Source organism: Eptesicus fuscus, chromosome 10 (assembly GCF_027574615.1).
Source record: "Eptesicus fuscus isolate TK198812 chromosome 10, DD_ASM_mEF_20220401, whole genome shotgun sequence".
NCBI lineage: Eukaryota > Metazoa > Chordata > Mammalia > Chiroptera > Vespertilionidae > Eptesicus > Eptesicus fuscus.
Window position 1 is genome coordinate 31859276 of NC_072482.1, and position 25741 is coordinate 31885016.

The 25741-nt window shown below is 38.2% G+C and overlaps 1 protein-coding gene across 1 annotated transcript in view; it reads left to right on the forward strand.

Annotated features, from left to right (window-relative positions):
• COL19A1 (collagen type XIX alpha 1 chain) overlaps positions 1-25741 on the forward strand; it is a 294498-nt gene that overhangs the window by 15376 nt on the left and 253381 nt on the right. The window contains exon 4 of the mRNA XM_054722351.1: positions 25331-25454. Within this exon, the coding sequence (XP_054578326.1) occupies positions 25331-25454 (124 nt within the window). The remainder of the gene's footprint in view (positions 1-25330; positions 25455-25741) is intronic.

The window sequence follows — 25741 nt, forward strand, 5'->3', positions numbered from 1 at the left end:
AGGATAAATCCCACTTGGTCATGGTGTATGATATTTCTGATGTAATGCTGGATCAGATTTGCTAGAAATTTGTTGAGGATTTTAGCATCTATGTTCATGAGGGATATTGGACTGTAATTCTCTTTCATTGTGTTGTCTTTATTTGGTTTTGGTATTAGGGTAATGCTGGTTTCATGGAATGAGCTTGGAAGTGTTCCTTCCTCTTGAATTTTTTGGCATAGTCTGAGGAGGATAGGTTTTAGTTCTTCCTTGAATGTTTGGTAAAACTCCCCTATGAAGCGTCTGACCCTGGGTTTTTGTTTGCTGGAAGCTTTTTGATGACTGCTTCAATTCCCTCCATAGTTATTGGCCCATTGAGATTTTTAGATTCTTCCTGATTGAGTTTTGGAAGATTGTATTTTTCTAGGAATATGTCCATTTCCTCTAGATTGTCTAGGGGCTTACTCACAAGGAACAACAACAGCCTGTAATTATTAGAATTGAGAGTCTAGGTCAGTGGTCAGCAAATTCATTAGTCAACAGAGCGGCAAACCGCATGTGGCTTTGTTGGAATAGAGTTGTTCATAGTATTTTTTAACAATCCTTTGTATTTCGGTAGGGTCTGTTGTTATTTCCCCTCTTTCATTTCTGATTTTGTTTATTTGGGTCCTCTCTCTTTGTTCTTGGTGAGCCTGGCTAGAAGTTCATCAATCTTGTTTATCCTTTCAAAATACCAGCTCTTGGTTTTATTGATCTTTTGTATTTTTTTTTTTTTTTTTGTCTCTGTGTCATTTATTTCTGCACTGTTCTTTATTATATCCTTCCTTCTGCTCACTCTGGGCTTTTCTTATTGCTCTCTTTCTAATTTTTTAAGTTGTAGAGTTATATGATTTATTACCATATTTTCTTGATTTTTGAGGTAGGCCTGTAGAGCTATAAACTTCCCTCTTAGGACTGCTTTCACTGTGTCCCATAGATTTTGGGTTTTTGTGTTTTCATTGTCATTTCTTTCTAGGATGTTTTTAATTTCTTCTTTGATCTCTTTGCTAACCCAATCATTGTTTTATAGCATGCTATTCAGCTTCCAAGTGTTTGAATTTTTTGATTGTTTTTATTGTAGTTTATTTGTAATATTATGCCATTGTGGTCTGAGAAGATACTTGATATGATTTCAGACTTCTTGAATTTGGAGAGACTTTGCCTGTGACCCAATACGTGGTCTCTCTTTGAAAATGTCCCATGTGTACTTGAGAAGAACATATATTCCATGGCTTTGGGGTGGAATGTTCTGAAGATGTCAATTAAGTCCATCTGATCTAGTGAGTCATTTAGGATTGCTTGTTCTTTGCTGATTTTTTGTCTAAAGGATATATCCAGTGATGTCAGCGGGGTATTAAAATCCCCTACTATGATTATATTGTTGTCAATCTCTCCCTTGATATCTTCCAGGAGTTTTTTTATTTGTTTCTTTGTTTTTTTTATGTGTTTGGGTGCTCCTGCATTGGGTGCATATATGTTTACCAGGTCTATATCCTCTTGTTGTATCGATCCCTTTAGTATTATGAAGTGGACTTCCTTATCTCTTGTTATGGCCTTCACTTTGAGGTCTATTTTGTCAGATATAAGTATTGCTACCCCAGCTTTTTTTTTTTTTTTTCATTTCCATTTGCCTGAAAGGTATTTTCCATCCCTTCACTTTCAGTCTGTGTGAGTCCCTTGTTCTGAAGTGGGTCTCTTGTAGACAGCATATATATGGGTCATTTTTTTTATACATTCAGCCACTCAATGTCTTTTGATTGGAGCATTTAGTCCATTTACGTTTAAAGTTATTATTGATAGGTACTTGTTTGTATCCATTTTTATTTTTTGTGCCTGTGTTCCTTCTTCCCTTTTTATTTCTTCTTTTTACACCAGTCCCTTTAGTGTTTCTTGCATTGCTGGCTTGGTAGTGATAAACTCCCTTAGCCTTTTTTTGTCTGTGAAGCTCCTTATTTCCCCTTCAATTTTGAATGATAGCCTTGCTGGATAGGGTATTCTTGGATTCAGTCCCTTGCTTTGCATCACTTTTAAAATTTCCTTCAATTTCTTTCTGGCCTGATGTGTTTCTGTTGAGAAATCATTTAATAATCTAATGGGAGATCCCTTGTACGTAACTTTCTGTCTCTCTTGCAGCCTTTAAAATTCTCTCTTTGTCCTGAATGTTTGCCATTGTAATTACAACGTGTCTTGGTGTGGGTCTTTTTGGGTTCATCTTTTTTGGGACTCTCTGTGCTTGTGTGACTTTTTTCTTCTCCACATCAGAGATGTTTTCTGACATTATTTCTTCAAATAGGTTTTCTAACCCTTGTTCCTTTTCCTGTCATTCCAGCACCCCTATTATTTGTATGTTGCTTTGTTTCATGTTGTCCCAAAGCTCCCTTAGGCTCTCCTCCTGTCTTTTAATTTTTTTCTCCAATTGCAGTTCAGTTTGGGTGTGTTTTGCTTCCCTGTCTTCTAATTTGTCAGTTTGGTCCTTCACTTCTCCTAGTCTACTGTTGAAACTTTCCATGGTGTTTTTTATTGCAGCTACATCACTCTTTATTTCTTCTTGATTCTTACATAAGTTATTGATTTTTTCATCCATCGATTTATGAACTGTATGACCCTTATTCTGAAAATTCTTTTTCTGACATATTGCATGCCTCCATTTCACTTAGCTGCTTTTCTCGCAATTCTCTTTTCTTTCTTTTGGGGGTTTCTTTGTCTCCCCATTTTTGCTCTCACCAAAGGATTTAGGTGTCAAGTCGTGCAAGGGCTGCTCCTAGGGTGGCAGTGGCTCCTTGGGCAGCGGCTACTCCTTGGGCAGTCATGGCAGTGGCTTCTCCTCAGCAGTGGTGGATCCTCTGGCTGGTGGGGGCTGGCTCTTTGCGCAGCTGCTGCTCCTCGGATGGGGGCGGGCTGCTCTTGAAGCTGCTGCTTCTCGAACGGGGGTAGGCTGCTCATGCAGCTGCTGCTCCTCAGACGGGTGTGGGCTGCGTGTGGTTGCTGCTCATTGGTTGGGGGCGGGCTGTGCGGTGCTACCGCTCCTTGGACGTTGGTGGGCTGCTCTTGCAGCTGCTGCTCTTCAGGCAGGGGTGGACTGCATGGGGCTGCCTCTCCTTGGACATGGGCAGTTCGTTCACGGGATTGCTGCTCCTCAGGTGGGGGCAGGTCGCATGATGCTGCCGCTGCTTAGAATGGGATAGGCTGCTTGCAGGGCTGCTGCTCCTCGGATGGGGGCAGGCTGTTCACGTGGCTGCTGCTCGCATGGTCACAGTGCCCTGGGCTAAAGTGTTGGGCTGGCCAGAGGGGAGTGCACTTCAGAACTCACAGGAGCCCGCACCTGGGTGGCTGGAGTCTCGGTGACTGTGGGATCACAGCCGAGGTATCAGGTCTCTGGCGGGGGTGGCTGTAGAGTCCCGGGTGTTATCTGAGGGCACTCTGGGTGGAGGTGAGGCTGGGCTCCCAGTCACAGCAGCTCTCCCCTTCAAAGAAGAGCAGCCTCTGTGGAAGAGCTGGCTGCTCTGGTACTGTTTGCAATGGTAGCAGAGGCTGCCTGGTTATGCGAGCCCAGTCAGCCTGCCCCCGAAGGTCCTGCAGGATCTAACTGTGCCACACACACACACACACACACACACACACACACACCACCCCACATGTCCACACACTCCTCTTTTGCTCCTTCACTCACTCATGCTCTCTCCCTCACTGACACCTTTTTCATGCCTCTATAGTTGGGTCTGGAGTGTTATTGACCTGTTCATGGATGGAGTCTCCTCTCCGGGTGTCTGGTTATGTGGCTCCTCTCTACCACATTGGCCAAACAGGATAAAATTCATCTCGACAAGACATGACACAAAGGGAACAAAACACGAATGTACTCAGGACACCGATAACGCCAATATAAGTGACCACCAGAGAAAATATAATTAGGGGAGAGAAAAGAGAGCACAAATGATATCGAAGAGAGGAAAAAAAATGGTATAAAAGAAGAAAATGGAAAAAAATATATATGTGGGGAGAAAACACTAGAGAACAAACAGATAAACCAAAACATACAAACACCAAATACCCAATAAAGAGGATGGGGCAGAATCTTACATACAGAAAGTAAGGTTAAGGAATTGGATGAATATGGGGAGGAACTCAGTTCAGTATAGAGGAAGTAGAAAGAGGATGAGTGGATAAGAAGAAATAGAAGGAAAAAAATAAAAATTGAAAAAAAATAATTAAAAAATAGGATAAACTAAAAAAAAAATTAAATACTGCAAAAAGAAATAGAAAATAAAGAAACAAAAGGAAAATAAAAAATAAATAAATAACGAAATAATAAAATAAAAATGAAAAAGTGAAGTGTCGTTCCTTTGGCTGGTTTAAGATCCCACTCTTCTGTCTGCCGCTTCTCAGTTTCCTGTTGCTGGTACTGAAGGCCTCTCTTTAGGCCAGGCCCTGAGGGCTCTCAGGGACTATTCAGATTTTTTTTTTTTTTTTTTTGTATCCTTTGTGCCACTCAGGGTGTAGTCTGGCTGTATTGGTTGCCTGGAGTCTGCAGGGAGGGGCTATCTCTTTAGGAGAAAATGGCTGCCTAGGTCCAGCATGTCAGGTATAACTCAGCGCCAGATTCACAGCCACCTCTCCCCAACCCTATCCTCTCCCCAGACTCCAAAAGTTCGCACCTCCACCTGCACCTCAGCCACAGGTGAGTGTCTGTATTTGAAAGGTCCTGTGAACTAGGTTTAGTGAACAAAAGCAAAGACCAAAAAGAGGGGAAAGAGCTACATCACTGTGAGCGCCCCCCCTCCCCGGCACAGCGTGGCCTTGGCAGCCATCCAGGCTGCCCTCTCTGGGCTCAGTCTTTTGTGGCTGTGGACCCAGATCCAGAACCCCCTGCCGCCAGCAGTCCTGTGGACCTCCTTTCCACAGTCAGACACTACACCAGTCCCAAGGGACGCGGCCTCGGGTACCGGGCGGTTTCCCTCTGACCCTCTGGGCTCGGAGGTCTCGCAGTTCTCTGAAGCCCAGATCCCTGATTTTACTGTTCTCCAGGCATAAAATCCTCTGCCCTTCCTGGCTGCGAATTGTCTCACCAGCTGTGTCTACTTTGCCAATTCAGGGTGGATGTTATTCGATTTAGTTGCTCGTTCTATCTGCTCAGGGACAGGGCTCGGGACACGTCCGTCTATTCTGCCACCAGTTTGTCTGTCTGCACTTTATGTTTTTATAAGTAAAGTAATCCTCAGTAACTAGGAAGCCACAGATTATATATTTGGAAGACGTGTAGTGTTTTGGAGGTGTTAAGTTCCCTGGACCTTAACAATTCCCTTGTAAACAGTACTGAATGGGGGAAAACTGCTATGGGTACTGCAGCATAATCTGTGCCCCATCTTTGCTGCTGTTGAAGGATTCACCTTTTCTCCCTGAACCTTTAAGCTGCCTCATAACTTTTATTATAAATAACACTTCAACATACAGGAAAGTTGTTTCTCTCTGTGTTTAGGATTATTTCCATAGGATTTATTTTTCAAAGTGGAATTCCTAGTTCATTTTTAGAGATATTGACATATACTTCTAATTATGCTCTATCATTGTTTTATCCATCTATTCCGCATATTACCCAATATCTTCAGTAGCATTAGACATGATTTTATAATTCTTTTAAGTTTAAAAGCATTTAGTAAGTTTTTCAAACTAAAAACATATCAATTACAAGTAAAATCTGTAGATTACTATGTATGTATTAGGAGTTCCTGAAATGTTTCTCTTTTGTTGAAGGGTGAGTAAGAGGTAGCATTCAATAAGTCACTGAAATGAATGGAGTCTAGTCTAGAGCTCATCCTTTGATTCTGTAATCTTTATTGAACATCAGTATGGACTGGGCACTTTCCTAGGCTCTGGGATGACATTATTGAAAGAATGTGGATCTAGTCTTGCCTTCTGGATCCCACTGGAGTGATTCACAGTGCAAGAAAAGCTATACTTCACTCTTGCCTTGACTCAAAAGAAACTGAGATGTGTTTTCTTCTATCATTCAAGCATGGGCTATGGGACTCATAAAGGCTAACCTTTCTTAAGCATCATACACAGGATGATTTTTAAGTTTCATCCCTTCCCTCTTAAGGGCCTGTTTTCTAACCCAGGTTCCATTTTTATTGCTCTCATTTGGAACCTCTCCAAGTTATCAAAACCAGTTAAATTCCAAAACTCAAAATTGTGACCCTGAAGCTTCTAGTTGCTGAATATTTCAGGAGGATTGCTTCACAATTCCATTAAACTGTAAAGAATGACTGTTTGTACACCCCTTGGGTTTTCATTTGGGACATGCTATTATCTTATAGATAGAGTTTCCCATATAAGGAAATGCAACTCAGTTCAAAAGCTGTCCAGCTACTTATATGAGATTGACTGACTGTTACATATAAACTCTTAAATCATCACTGTATTTCCTTAATTATAGTTGGGCATACCAAAAATGTGAGGTGGGTCATTAAGTCATACATTCTTAAGATGAAAGAAAAAAGCCTGATAAGTTCACATTTACTAAATTCTTTAAAAAGCACAATTTAGTTAAGTTATATATATTAGATTAGGTAGAACAGAATTTTAAGAATATTGTTATACAGAGTTTTAAAATGTATGAAAATATATTCTTCTTCATCATAAGAACATATCACAAGAACCTATCTTTTCTCCAGAAAATTCAGAGATGTTAACATCCTATATAATAAAAAGGCTAATATGCAAATCAACTGAACGGCAGAACGACCAGTTGCTATGATGCGCACTGACCACCAGGGGGCACACACTCAATGCAAGAGATGCCTCCTGGTGGTCAGTGCACTCCCACAGGGGGAGCACTGCTTATCCAGAAGCCAGGCTCATGGCTGGAGAGCACAGTGGCGGTGGTGGAAGCCTCTCCCGCCTCCGCAGTGGCGCTAAGAACCCCTTGGGGGATGTCCACCAGCCTGCAAACAGGCCTAAGCTGGCAGTCGGACATCCCCCAAGGGGTTCTGGACTGTGAGAGGGCACAGGCTGGGCTGAGGGATTCCCCCTCCCCCAGTGCACGACATTCGTGCACTGGGTCTCTGGTATTTTAATAACAAATTGTTTTGTATAGAGAAATGTCTACTTGTTGGTTTTCAACATTGGAAATTCCCCGGGTAAAATCTGAAACTGCCCCCAAAACATGGAAGGCAAGGAGAGACCCAAGAAAGAGGCAGACCAGCCTGGACTGGCAGGTGGCAGGTTTAATAAGCAAGGGCACTTACATATGAGGTTTGTTTTGGGCATCCACAAAACGAGTCGATCTGTCAGCCAGTATCATAAAAGTTTATACAGTAACTCCTCACTTAACATCATCGGTAGGGTCTTGGAAACTGTAACTTTAAGCTAAGCAATGTATAGCCAAGCCAGTTTTACCATTGTCTGGTTGATATAAACTAGAGTTAAGTTCCTATGACATAGTTTTGGTCACAAATCATCAAACTTCTAAGTAATCATTCAAACCAATTATAATGTTAAACATTGAACTAAATGTGAGCTGCATATACATTTAAGAAAGATTCATAAAAACAAGTAAGATAATTGCTTTCCAACCTGATAATTCCAGTTTTAAGGGTGTGGGTAGCTGGGGCCTATGCTGGCAGCTCAGGATGCAAAGTGGGATCTACCCTGGACAGAACATCTTCCATTGCAGAGCACTCTCTCACACCCACACCACACCCACACCCACACTCACTCAGACTGGGATAGTACAGATAGGCCATTTCACCTCATGCGCACATCTTCGGGATGTGGGAGGAAACTGGAGTGACCAGAGGAAACCCACACAGACATGGGGAGAACATGCAAACTCCCACAGACAGGGGCCCTTCCCAGGAATAGATTTTTTTTTTTTCTCATCAATGTTATAATGAATGAAATGACATTATTCGAGGACCTCCTGTGAGAATGGTGGCAGAAGGATGGAAACCTCTGATTGCCAGGTCCAGCTTCCAGATTAAACCGAGATCACATTCTCTCAATGACCTCCTCAAACAATGCTAAACTGTAATATTATATGAAATATTATCAGTTTAGTATTTCCATTTACCAATTTTGGGAAAATTTACTATTATAGTCATCAAAGCTGTGATTTTCCTTCTTCAGATTTCATATAATTCAAGATTGCTTGGGGAAAAGTAAAAAGTATCAGTAATTGATCATATGTATGTAGATTCTATAACATATCAAATTTATTTTATTCTGTTATTTTGTTTTATTTCTGAAAGATCGTTTAACATATCTACCATCTTAACAAACTTTTAATTGTACAATATATTATTGTTGATTATAGGTATAGCAGATCTGTAGAGTTTATGCCTATTTTATTATGGCTAACTACATGTAAATTATCTCTTCTTAAAATGTCCTTATGCCATTTATCTTGAGAGTAGCAAGATACCAGTTAAATGTACTACTTAGGAGTAGTAATAATGTAAATATCATCATAAAGTAATACAATTAAGTTATTCTATTTTGGTAATTACTTGGGTCTTGACAGGCATTGATTAATCTACTATCAGATTATGTGTAGATTTGTTTTCTTTTTTTCACTAATTTTTTTATCCAATGAATCAAATCTTATAAGGGACAGCAGAGCTTTTGCTTGGGTGGAGGTTACATGCATCTGTGGAGTGTGCACTGAGGGTTTTCAGAGTTTACAAAAGAAATAAAGCATGGAGGAACATACTGCAGTCATCTTTAATCTTATTTGGCCTATAGAAATACTGTGAGAATTAATTAGTTATTAGCCTTTGACAGTTGCAAATGTATTGCTTTTATAATGGTTCTAAATCTAAGTGTAAGCATGACAAATTTATGAACTAGCCAGAGAATTGACTGTAGTATGATGATGTTTTGTTCTACTAATTCTTAAGTATAACTTTATAATAATTCTACAGATGTTTTTGTAGATTGATAGGAGTCCTTGTTTCATAAAATAACATTGAGTAATCTAATTCTTATTATTAGGTACAGAATCAGTAAGATACAATTATGATTTCAATGATAAGCTTTATTATAATTTTAATTTTTTCAACTTAGCCACAAAGGCTAATCAGAAAATAAGCTTGACAGCCAAAGAGCTGCTTTTGTTATTTCATTGACTCATATAAGCTTAGAATATCTTGTCCATTGTCTCATTTTAGCAAGCACTTATATTTCTATAATGCATTTGTTCCAGATTAGGTGAAATTCTTATAATTTTAAATTTTAAAAAATTTCAAATAATTGACTTTAATAATTCCACTCACCATGGCTATGTCTATGTAACTTGAAACCAATCACAGGTTGGGTAAAATTTTTAATTAATATGTATAACTGAGATAGTGCCTTGTAGAATTAACATCTTGTTGGTTGAATAGGAGATTGAATTGACCAGATGTTTTATACCCAAGTTATTCCTCTTATTTAAACCATCCAACTTCTGCTCTCTACCACAGAATTTCTTTGCTTCAGCTGTCCTATCTCCAGGCGACCCTCCTGTTTTCAAAGATTAACCCCTTCATGTGTGCTCTTAATTTCTCCTAGCCAACCTTCTCTAAGACATTGATTAACCCATGATCCCCTTTGCTCTTCTGTTTTCCATGCCCCTCTCCACAGTATCCTGCCCTCCTAGTCTACAAATATATACTTAACCCTCCCCTATCCCAAGCATTTCCCCTTGACAGTCCCTTTTACTCCCAAACTTTCCAAAGGAATAATGTTACTGACCAATGTTACTTCCTCACACACACACATCTCTTAACTTACTCATCTCTGACTTCTTGAACCCTGGAAATTTCTCTTTCAAAGTTACCAGTGAACACTGTCCTGAATCCAATGAAATGACCTAAAAGTTGCTCTAAAGTGCCTTTGTGTACCCATCCTCGATTTTTATTACCTGAATGCTATCTAGTAGTAAGGCTTGTTTTCAACGGGAAGTCATTTGCAATGTCACAGTGAACTAGTGCTAACCATAACAGGCGGAAGATTTTGAGGAAGTCGTCCAAACTTTGTTTTCCCATTAACAATGTATCTGCCAGTATCCCCTCAGCAAACACAAAAGGGCTAAGATTTCAGAGTCTCTGGGGCTGTGGACCTCAAACATCATCACCCAGCTTGCAGGGAAGGCATTTCAGACAAACCCTCCTGCTAGCCAAATTGCTCGTAACGTGACAGGTGATGGTGGATGTCAGCTGGGAAAGAAATGACTTACTATAAACTCCAAGCATCTCTCACTTCACTCTCAGGAAATGTAACTTGTATCTTATTTCTCTTCCTGGAAGATAGTCAGCAAGTCAAAGGCCCCATTGATACTTGTAAATACGGAAGTTCTTCATAAACCCAGCTTCACGCTTATTTAGAATGGAATAATTAATTTGGAAGCCAATTCTTGATATTTAAAAATAGAATTTTTTATTTAATTTTCAAAGTAAAAAAAAAAAAAAAAAAGGTTAGGCTTGCTAAATATGATCTGGAAAACTCAGTTCGGCTCTACCGAAATAACACTTTTAAAAAAAGGCCTTGCTTCAAGGCTTATGCTATGAGCTATTTGAAGAATTACCTCTGGAACCATTATAATTAGTACGTAAACTATTTAAACACTTTGTTTAATAAATGTACTAGTATATTACACTTGATTTTTGGAACACGATTTACAAAATGAAATTTCTCTATAGTAATTGTGTCCTCTTGCTTTTCAATTTATGAGAACTAACATTGTGAAAGTTTAGACATTTTTTTTTTTTTACACATTTCACTCCTTGCAACACATTCCTTATTACTTAGTTAGGTAAAAGAATAAAAAAGAAACTGGTAGTCCTGGGTGTTTCTTCCTTATCCTCTCATGATGTAGTTTTGTTTTATTCTTTATATTTCCTATGCATGAGACAGGCATGTTACTTGCCACATTACAAACTATGCTTCTTTTAGAAATGCGGAATAAATACATCAAATTGAATTTACTGTATAATGAAATTACCAATTATTTAATACTAGAGGCCCGGTGCACGGATTCGTGCACCAGTGGGGTCCCTTGACCTGGCCTGTGGGGATCAGGCCGAAACCAGATCTCCTACATCCCCTGAGGGGTCCCAGATTGCGAGAGGATGGTTCTCGGGTGATGCACCTCGGAATCAGGCTTCCTCCTCTCTGGTTCTGGGTACGTCACCTGAGAACTGCAGCTGCCAAGTCACTGCAGCTTGGCAGCTCCTGCATTGAGCGTCTGCCCCCTGGTGGTCAGTGTGCGTCATAGCTACTGGTCGAAGTGTCTGCCTCCTGGTGGTCATTGCGCATCATAGCTACTGGTCAGATGGTTGAACAGTTGGACGGTCGCTTAGGCTTTTATATAGAGAGAGATATTAAGAAATCAAGAAATGTATGAGCTTCATTATGGTCTTTATTTTTCTTGTCAGCAAACCACCAGGGCCTAGTTGTGGAGAATAAATGAGATCTACTCCTTGATTTCATCTCTCCATAAAACAACTTTTTAATAAGTACTTGCATGTACTTTAAAAGAGTGAATTATTTTTTAACATTTGTGGTTTTTCGTAGCTTTGCCATGCTTGCATTGCTCCCCATCTGGAAGGGAGTATGAGCAAGCAGTTGACCCCCTAAGGCAGTTCTACTTGGTCGGTCATTAATTGGGACAGCCAGGAATGCCCATTATTTGTTCAGTTAACGTCCTTCTGTCCCTGAGAGACCAGACACTTCACCTTCATTAACTTAGCATTGTGACTAGCTAGCTGTGTTAGGCATTGACTTCACACTTCAGGGGATGAATGGAATGGAAGCTAACACTGATTCCTATGCCAGGAAAATATTAATGTAGCCTCAGTGCTAAGGGTTCTCTTTCTTTCCACAATCATTTGAAATAGTCACATTTGTGATGCTGATTTTCACATTTTAAGGAATCACTTGTCTTTTTAGTTAGATTACCATTCTATTGATGTTCTTCCTGATATATTGCTTCTCAACAGTAGGATAAACACAGAGGCAATTTTTATCAGAATACTTCAAACTTTTCTTCACATTACATGGTTATTGGTATATAAACTGTTTTCATAATTCTCACTACTTCCTGAAAACTGCACTCATTTAAAAAAAAAAATGCTTGGTGAGAAATCCTAATCTTTCTGAGAAATGACCTCTAAGGAATATGTAGAAAATATTCCTGATTGGTAATCACCTTCTGTAGCATGCATATCTTTCCTAAAACCCAGCAGACAGCATCCCTATTTTAAAGATATTACTGTGTGGTTTGCGATTACTTCCTGATCTGTGCTCAAAGTATCATTAGGGGAAGGAACTGTAAGAATCTATCCCTCAGGGCCACTGGTCACCTAGGATTTGCAAATGTCACAATGCATACTTTGCTCAGAGCCCAAAATATGATTTATTGTTGTTACTATTACAGTATGATTGTAAACATTTTGATTATTCATTTCTTGAAATTAATGTTTTATATTTATTTACCTCCCCCCTACTCCACCCAATACTCAGAAAAGTAGATTGATTTTCTCCTTTATAGTCCCAAAAACATTACTTTTAAGTCCGGTTGGAAAAAAATGAGGGAAATTTATTCTTAACCCAGAGGATGCAAGTAACTTGATATACCGGAAAAAACTGACCTTGGAATCAGGAGTTAAGAGTTCATGTCCCATCCTGACCTCTGTCTGGTGAAGTGATGCTGGAGCAGTTATTTGACAACTGTGACTTTAATTTCTCTTTTATGAAGTAAGATGGTTGATCTAAATCACTATTAAGGTTCCTTTCAGCCTTAGGAGTGTAGAACTACAGGGAACTATTATGTGGGGTGTCTTGAAACATTTCCGAGGACTGGAGAATTCTGCCAAAGCACACTTTTGGTGAAGTCTTCCTGGGGCAGCTAGTCCATTTTCTAGAGACTTTCAACTTTTGTTTGAAAGTAAGAATACTGACTGTGTTTGTTCCCAGACTTGTTTTGTGTCAGCTTTTTTATTAACCTGCTATAGAACCCCATAGGGCTTGGTTTTTCCTTCTGCTGTTTCCTGTTGAGTGTGATGAAGCACAGCCTCATGAGGCCTTAACTTTAAGGCATGATGCAAGCTAACATATTTTATATGGGATACAAGTGTTTGGGACTTATTATGACTGCTCCTAGGCATCATGATGGATTTTCCATGAATGGAATAAATTGTTATGAGTACTTCTTATATGCCCAGTGTTAGTCTAGAGCAGCGGTTCTCAACCTGTGGGTCATGACCCACAGGTTGAGAACCACTAGCAGGGTCACCTAAGACCATCGGAAAACACAGATATTTACATTACGATTCATAACAGTAGCAAAATTACAGTTATGAAGTAGCAACAAAAATAATTTTATGGTTGGGGGTCACCACAACATGAGGAACTGTATTAAAGGGTCGTGGCATTAGAAAGGTTGAGAACCACTGGTCTAGAGCTGTGGTCGGCAAACACATGCCACATGCGGCTCTTTGGCCCCTTGAGTGTGGCTCTTCCACAAAATACCACAGCCTGCGCGAGTCTATTTTGAAGAAGTGGCTTTAGAAGAAGTTTAAGTTTAAAAAATTTGGCTCTCAAAAGAAATTTCAATCGTTGTACTGTTGATATTTGGCTCTGTTGACCAATGAGTTTGCTGACCACTGGTCTAGAGCAACAAGTCTGGCAGAGTTCCTGTTTTCATGGACATCACATGTAGTTGCTGGAGACAGGCAATACATGTATAAACCAGTACATGTAAAAAACATGTTGAGTAGGTTTAAGCCTATGAATCAAATAAAACAAGGTGCTAGGTACTGACTGAGGTGAGGACAACTGTAGACCTTTCAGAGGAAGTGACCTTAAAGACCTGAGTAGTGAGGAGACCCATCTAAGTGAAGACTTCTGGGAATGGCCATCCCAGGAGAGGAAACAGGAAGTATAAAAGCCTAAGACCTCAATGAACCTGGTGTGTTCAAGGAACCAAAATCAGGTCATTGTAACTGGAGTGTGGGTGCCACACCAAGACGGAAATAGGAGATGATGTGTCAGAGGAAGGCCGGAGTCAGAGCACATTAGGCTCTGTGAGCCATGATCTGGCATGTGCCTTTTATTATAGGACCCAGGGGACACTGTAGGAAGGTTATAAGTAAGGAAGGGACCTTGTCCGCTTTACATTTTAAAAGCTCATTCTAGCTGCTCTGTGCAGGATAGACTTTAAGGGAGGAAAAAGAGGGAGAGCACACTATAACAGTGGTCCCAAGAATGGTGGCACCATGGATTAGGGAGCGATAGTGGAACTGAAGAGACGGGGGCAGAATCAGGATCTATGACATTGATACAAATCATAAGAATTGCCAATAAATTGTATGGCATGGAGGGTAATAAAGGCAAGAACCAAGAATGACTTTTAGGTGTTTGTCTGGAGCACCTAGGTGAATGGCCGTGTCTTTTATTAAGATGTGAAATCCTCATAAAGGGATGTGTTTGATAGAAAACAATAAGTTCAATTTCAATTATTAAAAGGTGCCTTTAATATCCAAGTGGAGATGCCAAGTGGAGACTTCGATATGTGAGTCCACAGCACAGGCAAGGACAATAGTCAAGGTTTCTCTTGGTTACATCTCCCCTTTGGCCTCACCTCCTTTTTTCAGGAACTTTCTTCCCATGCTTCCACTGGCTCAAGGTGACCCTTTTGTCACCCAGGGCTCACAACAATGACATCTCCCCTGGGTCTGGCTAACTCAGGTGGATTTCCTTCTCTGGATTTATTTCTCTCTCTACCCATTCCCCATTTAAACTTCCTTGCTTTGTGACAGTCCCTGTAGATCCCAGTTCTGTGCTTTCTGTGGTGGGAATTAATGACTAGACAATTTGTTAGTAATGTGTGACTGGTTTCTAGAGACTATTTTAATTTTTAATGGTAACAGAGCTTTTATTTTATAGACACAAGCATTTTCCAGGGTGGAAAAAAGTTCTAATAGTAGAATATTAGCTGTATTGGCTTGACAGTCAAAGTACTTCATAATTAGGGAGAATGTCGGTATCTCTGAATTTGTAACCATATATACAAAAGACAACGGTTGTAGAATCCTATTTAATAACAATTATACATGCACAGAGTGTATGCTTCCTCCATCTCATGCCAACATCTTTCATGTTATATAGATACCTTTTAGACATCATCATTTCACTTTGTTTCCTAATGATTTTAAATAAATTTTGACCAGGAAAGGATTTTTCATTAGTCAAGTGAGAAAGAAAAATCTAGAGAATGTAGTTAATGTGCTATTTACAAATGTAACCCATTCTTAAAATCCGATACAGTGAATTTATTCATGGTTAATAAGATGTTAATTTTTATCCAACTCCATAAATACAAGTACTAATACTTTGTAGTCAGATATTCTGTTTGGAGTAAATGGAGAAGATATTAGGAAAAGTGTATTTTCATTTGAAGTTTTTATCATCTTGTCTTAATGTCTTATGACTTACGCATTATGAAGACAATAAGTTGGGAGTTATAGACTTTTATGATTTCTTTTTTACTCATAATAGCAAAAAATAATATTTTAGTGTTAATTCTTCCTCGTGAATGTCCTGGGAGAATATGATTAATTAATAGGTTGTTTTAAAGGTTAGTAGTGTTTTTTAAAAGACAATTAGTACAATTTATGCAAATTGCAAGAATTTGAAAATAGAGAAAATGTAAAGAAGAAAATAAAAATCTCTCTTAATTTTAATACCAAGAGGGGAAGCATTGTGACTTTAAGGTCTTTATGCCATCAACTTTTTATTGGGGTCAGCGTCTCACTGGTGCTGATTGTCAGGTCAAGACATGGCCTTCCACCATAGCTGGTCATTGTAGGGAGTCCCATTTCGATCTTCTGCCACTTCCCCTACAGTTTAATAGTGTTTTCTTCTCCTTTATGATTAAACAGAGTGCTGCTATACACTGAGAACATTAGAGAGCAGGTGAAAACTACGTATTTTCAACATTTATATTTGAATTTACAAATTCAAAGAAGTTTAAAGTGTGTAAATTACAAGTCTTCAAAGACACTCCAGATTGGACTAGCCTTCTCAGGGTAATGTAAAGAGGATTCCACAGGTGGCATTTTTTTGGCACCGTTGTATAACTTGGTATGTCTGGAGTTTGGCTCTCTATGAGTTTAATTAGTCCCATTTAAAAAATCAATTTTAGATTAAACATTTTGTTAATTTGGTATACCTCACCAAATATTTAGGTGACTTTGATTAATGACAAGAAAAATAGACAATGGGAAAAATTTAATTGCACTTAAATTTCACAAAGCCCTGAGCTCTTCAAATATATATTAATATGAATTTACATGGATTGAATTTTCCATTGGCAGTGTATAAAGTGGAAGGGAAGGGAGAAACTATTTCATTGAGAATTTCTACCCGAATATATATATGAATGAGTTTGGCAAATACAGATCAACAATATTTTTGTTAATGGGAGTATCACTGAATAAGCAATGGATAGAATTTCTTATAGGAAATTACACTCCATTGAAAAATATTCAAGCCTGGATATCTTAGACATAGCAAGCTGTCATTATATCTCTCTGGTAACAGACCAGTAATCCAATATGGCCTTTTTTATAATAGGAACTTTGGCAAGACCTAGAGAATCTTTCTGTCACAGTAAGTGTTTGTGCTTGCGTGGTATAAATTAGAAACATAGTCTGTAAGAGCAGATATATTTTGTAACATTATTTTTAAAACAGAAATTTTTCTTCAAAAATTACAGTCTTGGCAAGCAAAATCAATTTGGCCTTGAAAACAGATTACAAATTCCTGAAAGGGAAGTATAGTAATTATAAAGATTTTTATCCATTATAAACAGGCTAAGAAGAGTTCATTTTTCTTTAAACATTACTAAATTTATTTCAATGTATTATCTTAACACTATATTATGTATTAACATTATTAATATTTTGCTTTATTATATTTTGTCACAGAAGAATCTTTTCATGTGATATAAGTATTTTCAATTTTTGAATGAGAATTTAAATTATTGAAAAATACCTATATTAAGTTTTATTTATGTGGTATTGTAGAATCATATCAAATTAACTATATTGTCATCGGTTTCATTTGCTGCATCAGTCATTCATTTCACAAATAGTTATAGAGTGTCCTGTTGGCATTGCACTTAGGTTTTGTGGTTGATACAAAGAGAGATTTAATGTTGCTTTTGCCTTTGAAGAGTTTGCAATCTCTTGCTAAGCTGTGACAGGTGCTTATATAGATATAATCTTAAGTAGAAAGTGAGGAGAAAGGTGTTTTCATTATTTTTTGCTTTGCAACGAACTACTGCAAAACTTAGTGACTTAAAACAACAATGTATTATTTCTCATGATGACGTGTGTCAGAAGTATGAATAGGATTCATCTACATGTTCTGCTTCAAGAGGTGTTCACTCAATCGCTCTCTTGGCTGCAAGCAACTTGTAGTTGGGCTAAACTAAAAGGTCCAAATAGGTATTACTGATGAAGTCAGCAGGAATGGCAAAGTAAAGAGCTTAGAAAATGCACTCATTCATAAAAACAATGATAATACAGGCAAAAAAAAGCCCAAAACCAGAACTCTGGAAATTAACTAAGCAAGCTTTCTGGCATTTAACTTGTCCTATTTACATTCCTCTATCCCCTACATAATGGTGGGCTTGAAAAACAACAGTTTTATAATCTCAAGTGCAAGCTAGAAGCCTAGCAACCATTGGAGAAGGAAGAATGGGTATGAGGTCAATAAGAACCCCATTTCTAGAGAACTTTCATTATTTTACCTGACTGGTAGTTCCTTGGAAAGTAAGTTCTCATAGGGATTATCTTTATTTGACCTAACTCAGAGCTTTTCAGTAAGGACAGCATTTCCCCTGGCATTTGATGAAAATAACTGTGATTGTGTAACATTGCAGCTGCCCAAGACAACACTTAACAACTCAGGCAAGTGAGAAGATGATAAAAAATTTTTCAAAGGAAATGTCCATAGAAATCATTAGAAAGCTCCAACATATTTGTGGGAATCCAGACACCTATGTGTATGTAAGGGCTTTGTGGGAACAACACCTCCCTCTCCCCCACCAAATTTGAAAAGGCTCTAAGCTTGTAGCTCTGGCCAGATTTAAAGCTCTGAACAAGCATAAAGTAAAGGCTAAGGAGAGTTATAAACTGCCTGCTTGAGCATTGAAGGCATTCTCCAACATGCATATATAATCCCACAACAGAGACTGGGATTCTTATAGGTCATAAGCATTTAACTGTTCAGTTATTAGCTGACCACTATATTAATTGAGCAGACTCCAGTGGGTCGCACATGACAGAGTGCATCCTCTGAAAAATTAGTTTAGGAACATGACGAAGCAAACAAGCAGCACCAACACTGACAACAAAAATAAACAGCAACAACAGCAAATCACCAATGGGTGGAGAATAATCTGATTCCCAGAGATGCCGTGTTATATTATTTACAATGTCTACTTTTTAATTAAAAAATTATAAGAAATGCAAACAAAGTAACTATGGTCCATACAAAGAGCAGTTAATAGAAACTGTTCTTGAGGAAACCTACACATTGGATTTACTTGGCAAAGTCTTTAAGTCAGCTATTTAAACTATGTTCAATTAACTACAGGAAACTTTCTGATGAACTAAAGGAAAGTATACATCTATTGTCTCACCAAATAGAAGATACTAATAAATAGAAATTATTAAGAAGAAGCAAATCAAAATTTTGCAGTTAAAAACTATAATAACAATAAAGCCTTATAAGAGGCTTCAAGAACAGATTATAAGTTGCAGAATAAAGAATCAGAGAACTGGAAGATAAGTCAATTGAGTGTGGATAAACAGGAAAAAAAGAGAATGAGAAAAAATGAACAGAACCCCAGAGACCTGTGTGACACCCTACTTTAGCAGCAATTATATTCAATACTAGAGGCCTGATGCATGAAATTTGTGCAAGAGTAGGCCTTCCTTCCCCCAGCTGCCAGCATTGGCTTCCCTCTGGCACCCGGGACCCAGGCTTCCCTCGCAGCTCTGGCTTTGTCCGGAAGGACATCTTGTCTAATTAGCATATTACACTTGTATTATTATAGGTAAATATTCAACACTTAAATAAAAAAGCAAAGATTTGCAGAATAGATAAAAAGAATGCACAGTTCATCTACATGCTGTCCAAATAAGCTATGTGTTAGGGTCTTTCAATATAGACCATTTCAAGACCTGGTTTACTACACATAAAACCTCCTATGGGGTATTTTCATTTTTCACTAAGAATAGAGATATATGGTTCAAATTACTAAAAGTTTCTTCAAAGTTCCTTGACATTTCTGTATTCCACACTTAAAATGAATATATTTTATATCAATAAAAAAAAAAGATAAAGGGAAAAAGATATCTCATGAAAGCAGAAATTGAAAGAGACCTTGAGTGGCTACACTAATTGTCTTAGTCAGCTTGGGATTCACAAGGTACCATAGACTGGATAGCTTAAGCAACAAAAATTTATTTCTCGCCAGGCCGGTATCACTCAGTGGTCAAGCATCGACCTATGAACCAGGAGGACACGGTTTGATTCCTGGTCAGGGCACATGCCAGGGTTGCAGGCTCAATCCCAGACAGCTGATCAGTGATTCTCTCTCATTGTTGATGTTTCTATCTCTCTCTCCCTCTATGAAATAAAAAATATATGTATTTTAAAATATTATTTCTCACAGTTCTGGAGGTTAGAAGTTTGATATCAGGATGCTAATATGGTTGGGTTCTGGTAAAGGCCCTTTATATAACTTGTAGATCACCACCTTCTCTCTGTGTCCTCACATGGCAGAGAGAGAGCTGAGAGAAAGAGACAGAGAGAAAGGGAGAGATAGGGAGCTCTCTGGTCTCCTTTTATAAGGGCACTAATCCCATCATCAGGACCACATCCTTGTGACCTCTTTTAAACCTAATTATTTCCCAAAGTCCTCATCCCTAATATTATCATACTGGAGTTGGGCTTCAACACATGAATTTTGAGGAGACACAAGTCAGTCTATAGAACAAATATTAGACAAAATAGACTTTAAGAAAAAGCTTTTAGAGGAGACAAGGAAAGCCATTTTGATAATGATGAGTGTCAATTCATCGAGATAGTATAACAGTTATAAGCATTTATGCACCCAACAACAAAGCCCCCAAAGTCATGAAGCAAAAACTGATAGAATTTGTGGGAGGAATAGACAATTGAACAATAATAGTTGCAGACTTCAGTACCCCATTTTCAAAATTGATAGAACATTAGACAAAAACTCAATAAGGAAATGGATGACTTGAACAAATATATAAACCAATTAGACCTAAGAGACAATAGAATATTTCACCCTGCAACAGCAGAATACACATTCTTCTTAAGTATACATAAGACATTCTCCAGGATAAGCCATTTGTTAAGACATAAAACAAGTTTCAATACATTTAGAAGGGCCGAAACCATCCTGCTGGTATAGAGCTTTATAAGGAGCCCTTTCCCCAACACTCGGTTTTCCACTTGCACCTTTACTTCTGATTTTGGCTATGAACTCTATGTCCCCACTCTCTTCCAATTTATATTACTTCTTAGATTTTCTGTGGATGTTTTCCTCTCCCAACCAATTTTAAGTAGCAATTAGGGTAAAGACCTTCCTTTTCCCATCTTTGTAAGCCTCACAGTGCTCTACGCATAGTGGGCATAGAGCAAACATTTTTGTAGGTCCAAGGTTGCGAACTAGCAGTCACTGTTTTTGTTTGGTTTGCACAATGTTTGGTTTGTACAACCCCTATTGAAAGATGTGCTCAATATAATGAATGGAAGAAGAAGTCCAGGAAATACTATGTCAAGTTTTATAACAGTTGAGATAAAGATATGATCCTAAAATAATTGCCAAAGTTAAAACTCTAAACTTTTTAGATAAAGCTGGTTTGGCTCAGTGGATAGAGTGTCGGCCTGCGGACTGAAGAGTCCCAGGTTCGATTCTGGTCAGGGGCATGTACCTTGGTTACGGGCACATCCCCAGTGGGGTGTGCAGGAGGCGGCTGATCGATGTTTCTCTCTCATCGATGTTTCTGGCTCTCTATCTCTCTCCCTTCCTCTCTGTAAAAAATCAATAAAATATATATTTTAAAAAAAAATAAAACTCTAAACTTTTTAGATAAAAATGTGGGTATTTAGCATATCTTCAAAAATGGCATGATCTGGCAAAACTCAGTCTACATTCCCACATGGTCAAGTTGGCTGGAGCTAAATAGCAGTTGGTCCCTGTAGATGGACTGGACTCTCAGTTTCTCTCAGTCTGCACAAGTGTCCTCTATGTTAGGACAAGTGTCAGTTGCTGTTATGTACTCACTTCCTGTATGTGTTTCTCCTATAAAAGACTTAAGGGGAAAGTGAAAATTTTATATATGCACATTTTTATCCAAGATTGAAGCTAGACTGAGAGGGCCATGTGTTTTGTTTTTATATTGCTTATACCTGGATTCAGTTTATTGCTTGATTCATTTAATATTTATTGAGTACCTACCTTGGGTAGCCACTGTTCCATATGCTGGGAGCAAATAGGTGAATACCATAGATAAACATCAGGGAGCTGAAATCCCAGTATCCTTGCTGGGCCCTATAGCTACATAGATGGTTTATATCCATGAAGAAATGATGTCTTTTGTGTTAAAACCTTCACAAAGATTGAAGAAAATGAGGATTGAGACGAGGGAATGGATTCACTGATTGGGAATGCTTTTAGAATGCAGGAGGGTTGCCCTAGCCAGTTTGGCTCAGTAGATAAAGCATCAGCCTGCGGACTGAAGGGTCCTGGGTTTGATTCTGATCAAGGGCACATGCTTGGGTTGCGAGCTTGATCCCCAGTGGGGGGGCGTGCAGGAGGCAGCTGAACAATGATTCTCTCTCATCATTGATGTTTCTATCGCTCTCTCCCTCTCCCTTCCTCTCTGAAATCAATAAAAAAATATTTTTAAAAAATGCAGGAGGGTTAAGGACTAAGTGGATTGTGACAATGTAGATATTCAGAGTATTCATTAAAGAAGTTTGATGGTTAGGAAGTAGTATAATGGTTTAGCAAGATTGAAGGAAGTTTTTTCTGTTTTATAGCAAGGGGGAAGACATGAGTATATTTGTAAACCATAAAAAAGGGGGGCATCAGAGAGGGAAAAGTTGAAGACTTAAAAGGGATTTTAATCTTTTTAAATGTAAAAATGACTACAATAGGAGACGAAGCAATGGAGAAAGAGGTCTATAATACATTCTTAGAAGACAGAAAACAGTTGAAAGACTGATAACTGACTCAAAAGATGGGAAGTTAGAACCTGTGTATTGCAGGTTGGGGAATACTGGTGAGATGTGGGCCAGTTTACCACATCAGACATCTGGGAGACGTATCACTGGGGTAACCAGTCTCTGCAGAAGCTGGTGAGGGTGTGTGTATGTGTAAAAATGAGGTCTCCAGGTTAGTTATCTTATTTTCCTCATCAAATTAGACAAGAGTTGAGTGGTTTATTCTTGAGAGAAATTGAGCCAGAGAGCCTCTAGTCTGGGGATAAGCAGGATGTTGAGCACAAAAAAGAGGCATGGCACCAAAAACAGAGGAATAAAGTAAAATTCTATACTGAATTGTGGGAACCCCCCACACCCATCCTGCTCCCAGAATGTCTTCGGTCAGGTGAATAATCTTTACCTGTGGGAAAGAGGTAAATAAAAGGATTCTATTTTATTTTAAAGTGGGAAATACCAGGACTCTATAGAGAAACTGCATGTCCCCAGAGACATAATCTTCCTACATTAACATTTGAGGGATTCTCGATGAAATCCATTAGTTGGTCATGCTTCGCAGTAAGGCTGGTTCATTGATACACTGTGCCAGCATGCATAAACTTTGTGAAGTTTCAGTGTTTTATTCTTAAATATACATGGACTACAGCGAATCATCAGGGATTAGAGTATAACTTCCAACATGGAAGAGAGAGGCCAGGGTATTAAATAGGAAAAACTAACTTGGATGAAATGGAGACATTCAAGGATGCAGAGAAAACCAGGTAAAAGCCCACCAAATTGATAATGTCAGAGATTTGAAATACTGAAGTCAGGATAGTTTGCAAAAGAGAACAAAGGAGAAATTTTTTGAGGGGGATAACAAAAATTGATGTTGAATTGGGAAGTAGCCAAAAAGTAAAATAAATAAGGAGATGGAAAAATATAAGAGAAAGAGTAAGAAAATTAGGTCATTAATATAGATGTTAAATAATTGTCTAAAAGAGGAGTTCCTGAAAGGAGGGATAAGAGAAAATGATATGGAGAAAATAAAAAAAAATACTTACAAAAATTTTTTCTTAGTAATGTACAACCCATATTGAAAGGTGTGCTCAATATAATGAATGGAAGAAAAGTCCAGGGAATAGTATGTCAAATTTTATAAAAGTTGAGATAAAGATATGATCCTAAGAGCATCAAGGTGGAGAGTGGGATAAAGGAGGCAGGACTTGGAAGCAAGGTGGAGACACAAGTTATTATTGCAGGTAGTGGTGGCAGGGGGACCTGCTGTATGGGTTGAGGTTTTCTTTTTAAAAAGAGTTTTGATGCAACTCACTTGTTCAAAATTTCCACTTGGAAGTTTATGTTTTAGTTTCACTTCCCACTTCTACTTTGCCTGGTTGTTTTGTTTGATTTTTAATGAACAACATTACTTAAACCAGAACAGTAATGGTCATTATAAAATTTAGTTTAATACTGGTGTCTTTTCAGAGAAAAAACAATTTTAGAAGATTGCTTTTATTTTGATGCACTGGAAAACAAATGATTTGCTAATCGATTTTTCACTTAAGAGGGGATATAATAATGTAGATGCAATAAAGCTGGTTACCTCTTTTTTTTCTCTCTCTTTTTAGTATATCCTCAAAGAGGAAGATAAAACTAGAGAATATATATATGATATATACATGGAGATATATATAGCATCCTCCCCAAATATATATACCCACTTTGAATAATTATAAAGGCAGTGTTTATTAATACATTTCGTTTTCAAAATACAGCTATCAGCTATTAAAGTGTGTATATATTTTGGGGATACTATGTATATGTCCGTAAATGTGTGCATGTGTTAAACCCAGTAAGTAAATAAGAACTTCAGGCCAGCACAGCTTTTTCAAATTACTTTGTTGATTGCCCTACTGCATGTTTACTTTTTAACACAAAAAGTAAAACCAAAAGTCAGGAATTCTCCATGACAGTTTGTCAGTTTCAGTAGTTAGTTGGCAGTTTTAGTATACCTTAGTGTAATATTCAAAGTGGCATCTCAGTGCATGGTGTTTTATTTGTGTAAACAGCTTCTGGCTATGGTAGTCCTTAAGAGAATTCTTTCCTACTATTCTTCATGATTTTTTAAAAGAGAAGCAAAATTCCTGCCTTGCAGAGTTTTTACATACAATACAGATAAATGTAAAACTCAGCGTGGAGGAATGTGTTTCTCCTTGTTTTCGCATGAACGTCTAGATATGAGGCATATTCATTGTTATTTTTTTTCCCTGAGTTTCTTCATGAGTCCAGGGAGACTAGTGAAATAAGATAAGTCAGAAGGATAGTTGGCTTTTGGCTTTCCTCTGCTACCTAGTAAGAATTTGCTTATTTTATTTTCCTTAGGAATGAAAAATAAGCTAAAACCTCTGTTTTCATTTTGTGTGTGTGTGTGTGTGTGTGTGTGGGTGTGTGTGTGTGTGAGAGATTGAGAGAGAGAGAAAGAGAGAGAGAGAGAGAGAGAGTCTTAAATTGATACTAGGAAGTCAGCATTAGGAACTTATTTGCAGGAGTTTAATATGATTAAGCTTATTCTTTGGAAAATATACATGTAATTGTTAGCAGTGTTCTTTGAAATGCTTTATACTTCTCTAAATTGACAAAAATGAAAAGTACTGTTTATTCCTTTATAAATCTCTACTGTTTGCCAAACTGCAGCTAGTTCTGAGAGTCTCCTCTATTAGAACATCTTGTTGAGTAAGGCCATATCATAATGTAGTACTGTAGCCTACTTGCTTGCTTTTATATACCCCAAGCTTTCACTGTATCATACCAGAAGATATAAAAAAGGGAAAGAACAAAAATTACAATTATATAAGCATGTTGCTTCCCTACATCTGCTAAGTAGATTACTATAAAAATGCATAATGAATCTTAAATTTATGGAGAAAAATATGACCAAGATATTATGTTATGTAGAACTTCATACCTAGATTTTCTTTCCTTGCCTTCTTAAGGTTTTCCACAATCCTTCTATTTCCTCCCACAGTAAGATATTTCCCAAAGGCCTTCCTGAGGAGTATGCCATAGCAGCCATGTTTCGTGTACGAAGAAGCACTAAGAAGGAACGGTGGTTTCTATGGCAGGTTTTAAACCAGCAGAACATGCCACAGGTAAGGAACCATGGAGTGGTGCTTAGGCCAAGTGAATCTTGGAGCTGTGTGTACAAATCGGGAGCATCCAGATATTCTGTCTTTTAGAGGAGTCATCAACAGGGAAATTCAGGTACTCTCACAGTGAGCATTATCTTGCTGAAATTTGTAATATAGGAGTCTGGTAGGTGAGACAATATTAGTTTTCCTATTTACTTCTAGATTAATATTTTGTCTAAAGACACTCAAACTTCCATTCCTTCACAATTGCTTCATTGACACTAAGTCTACTTCACTGATTACTTATC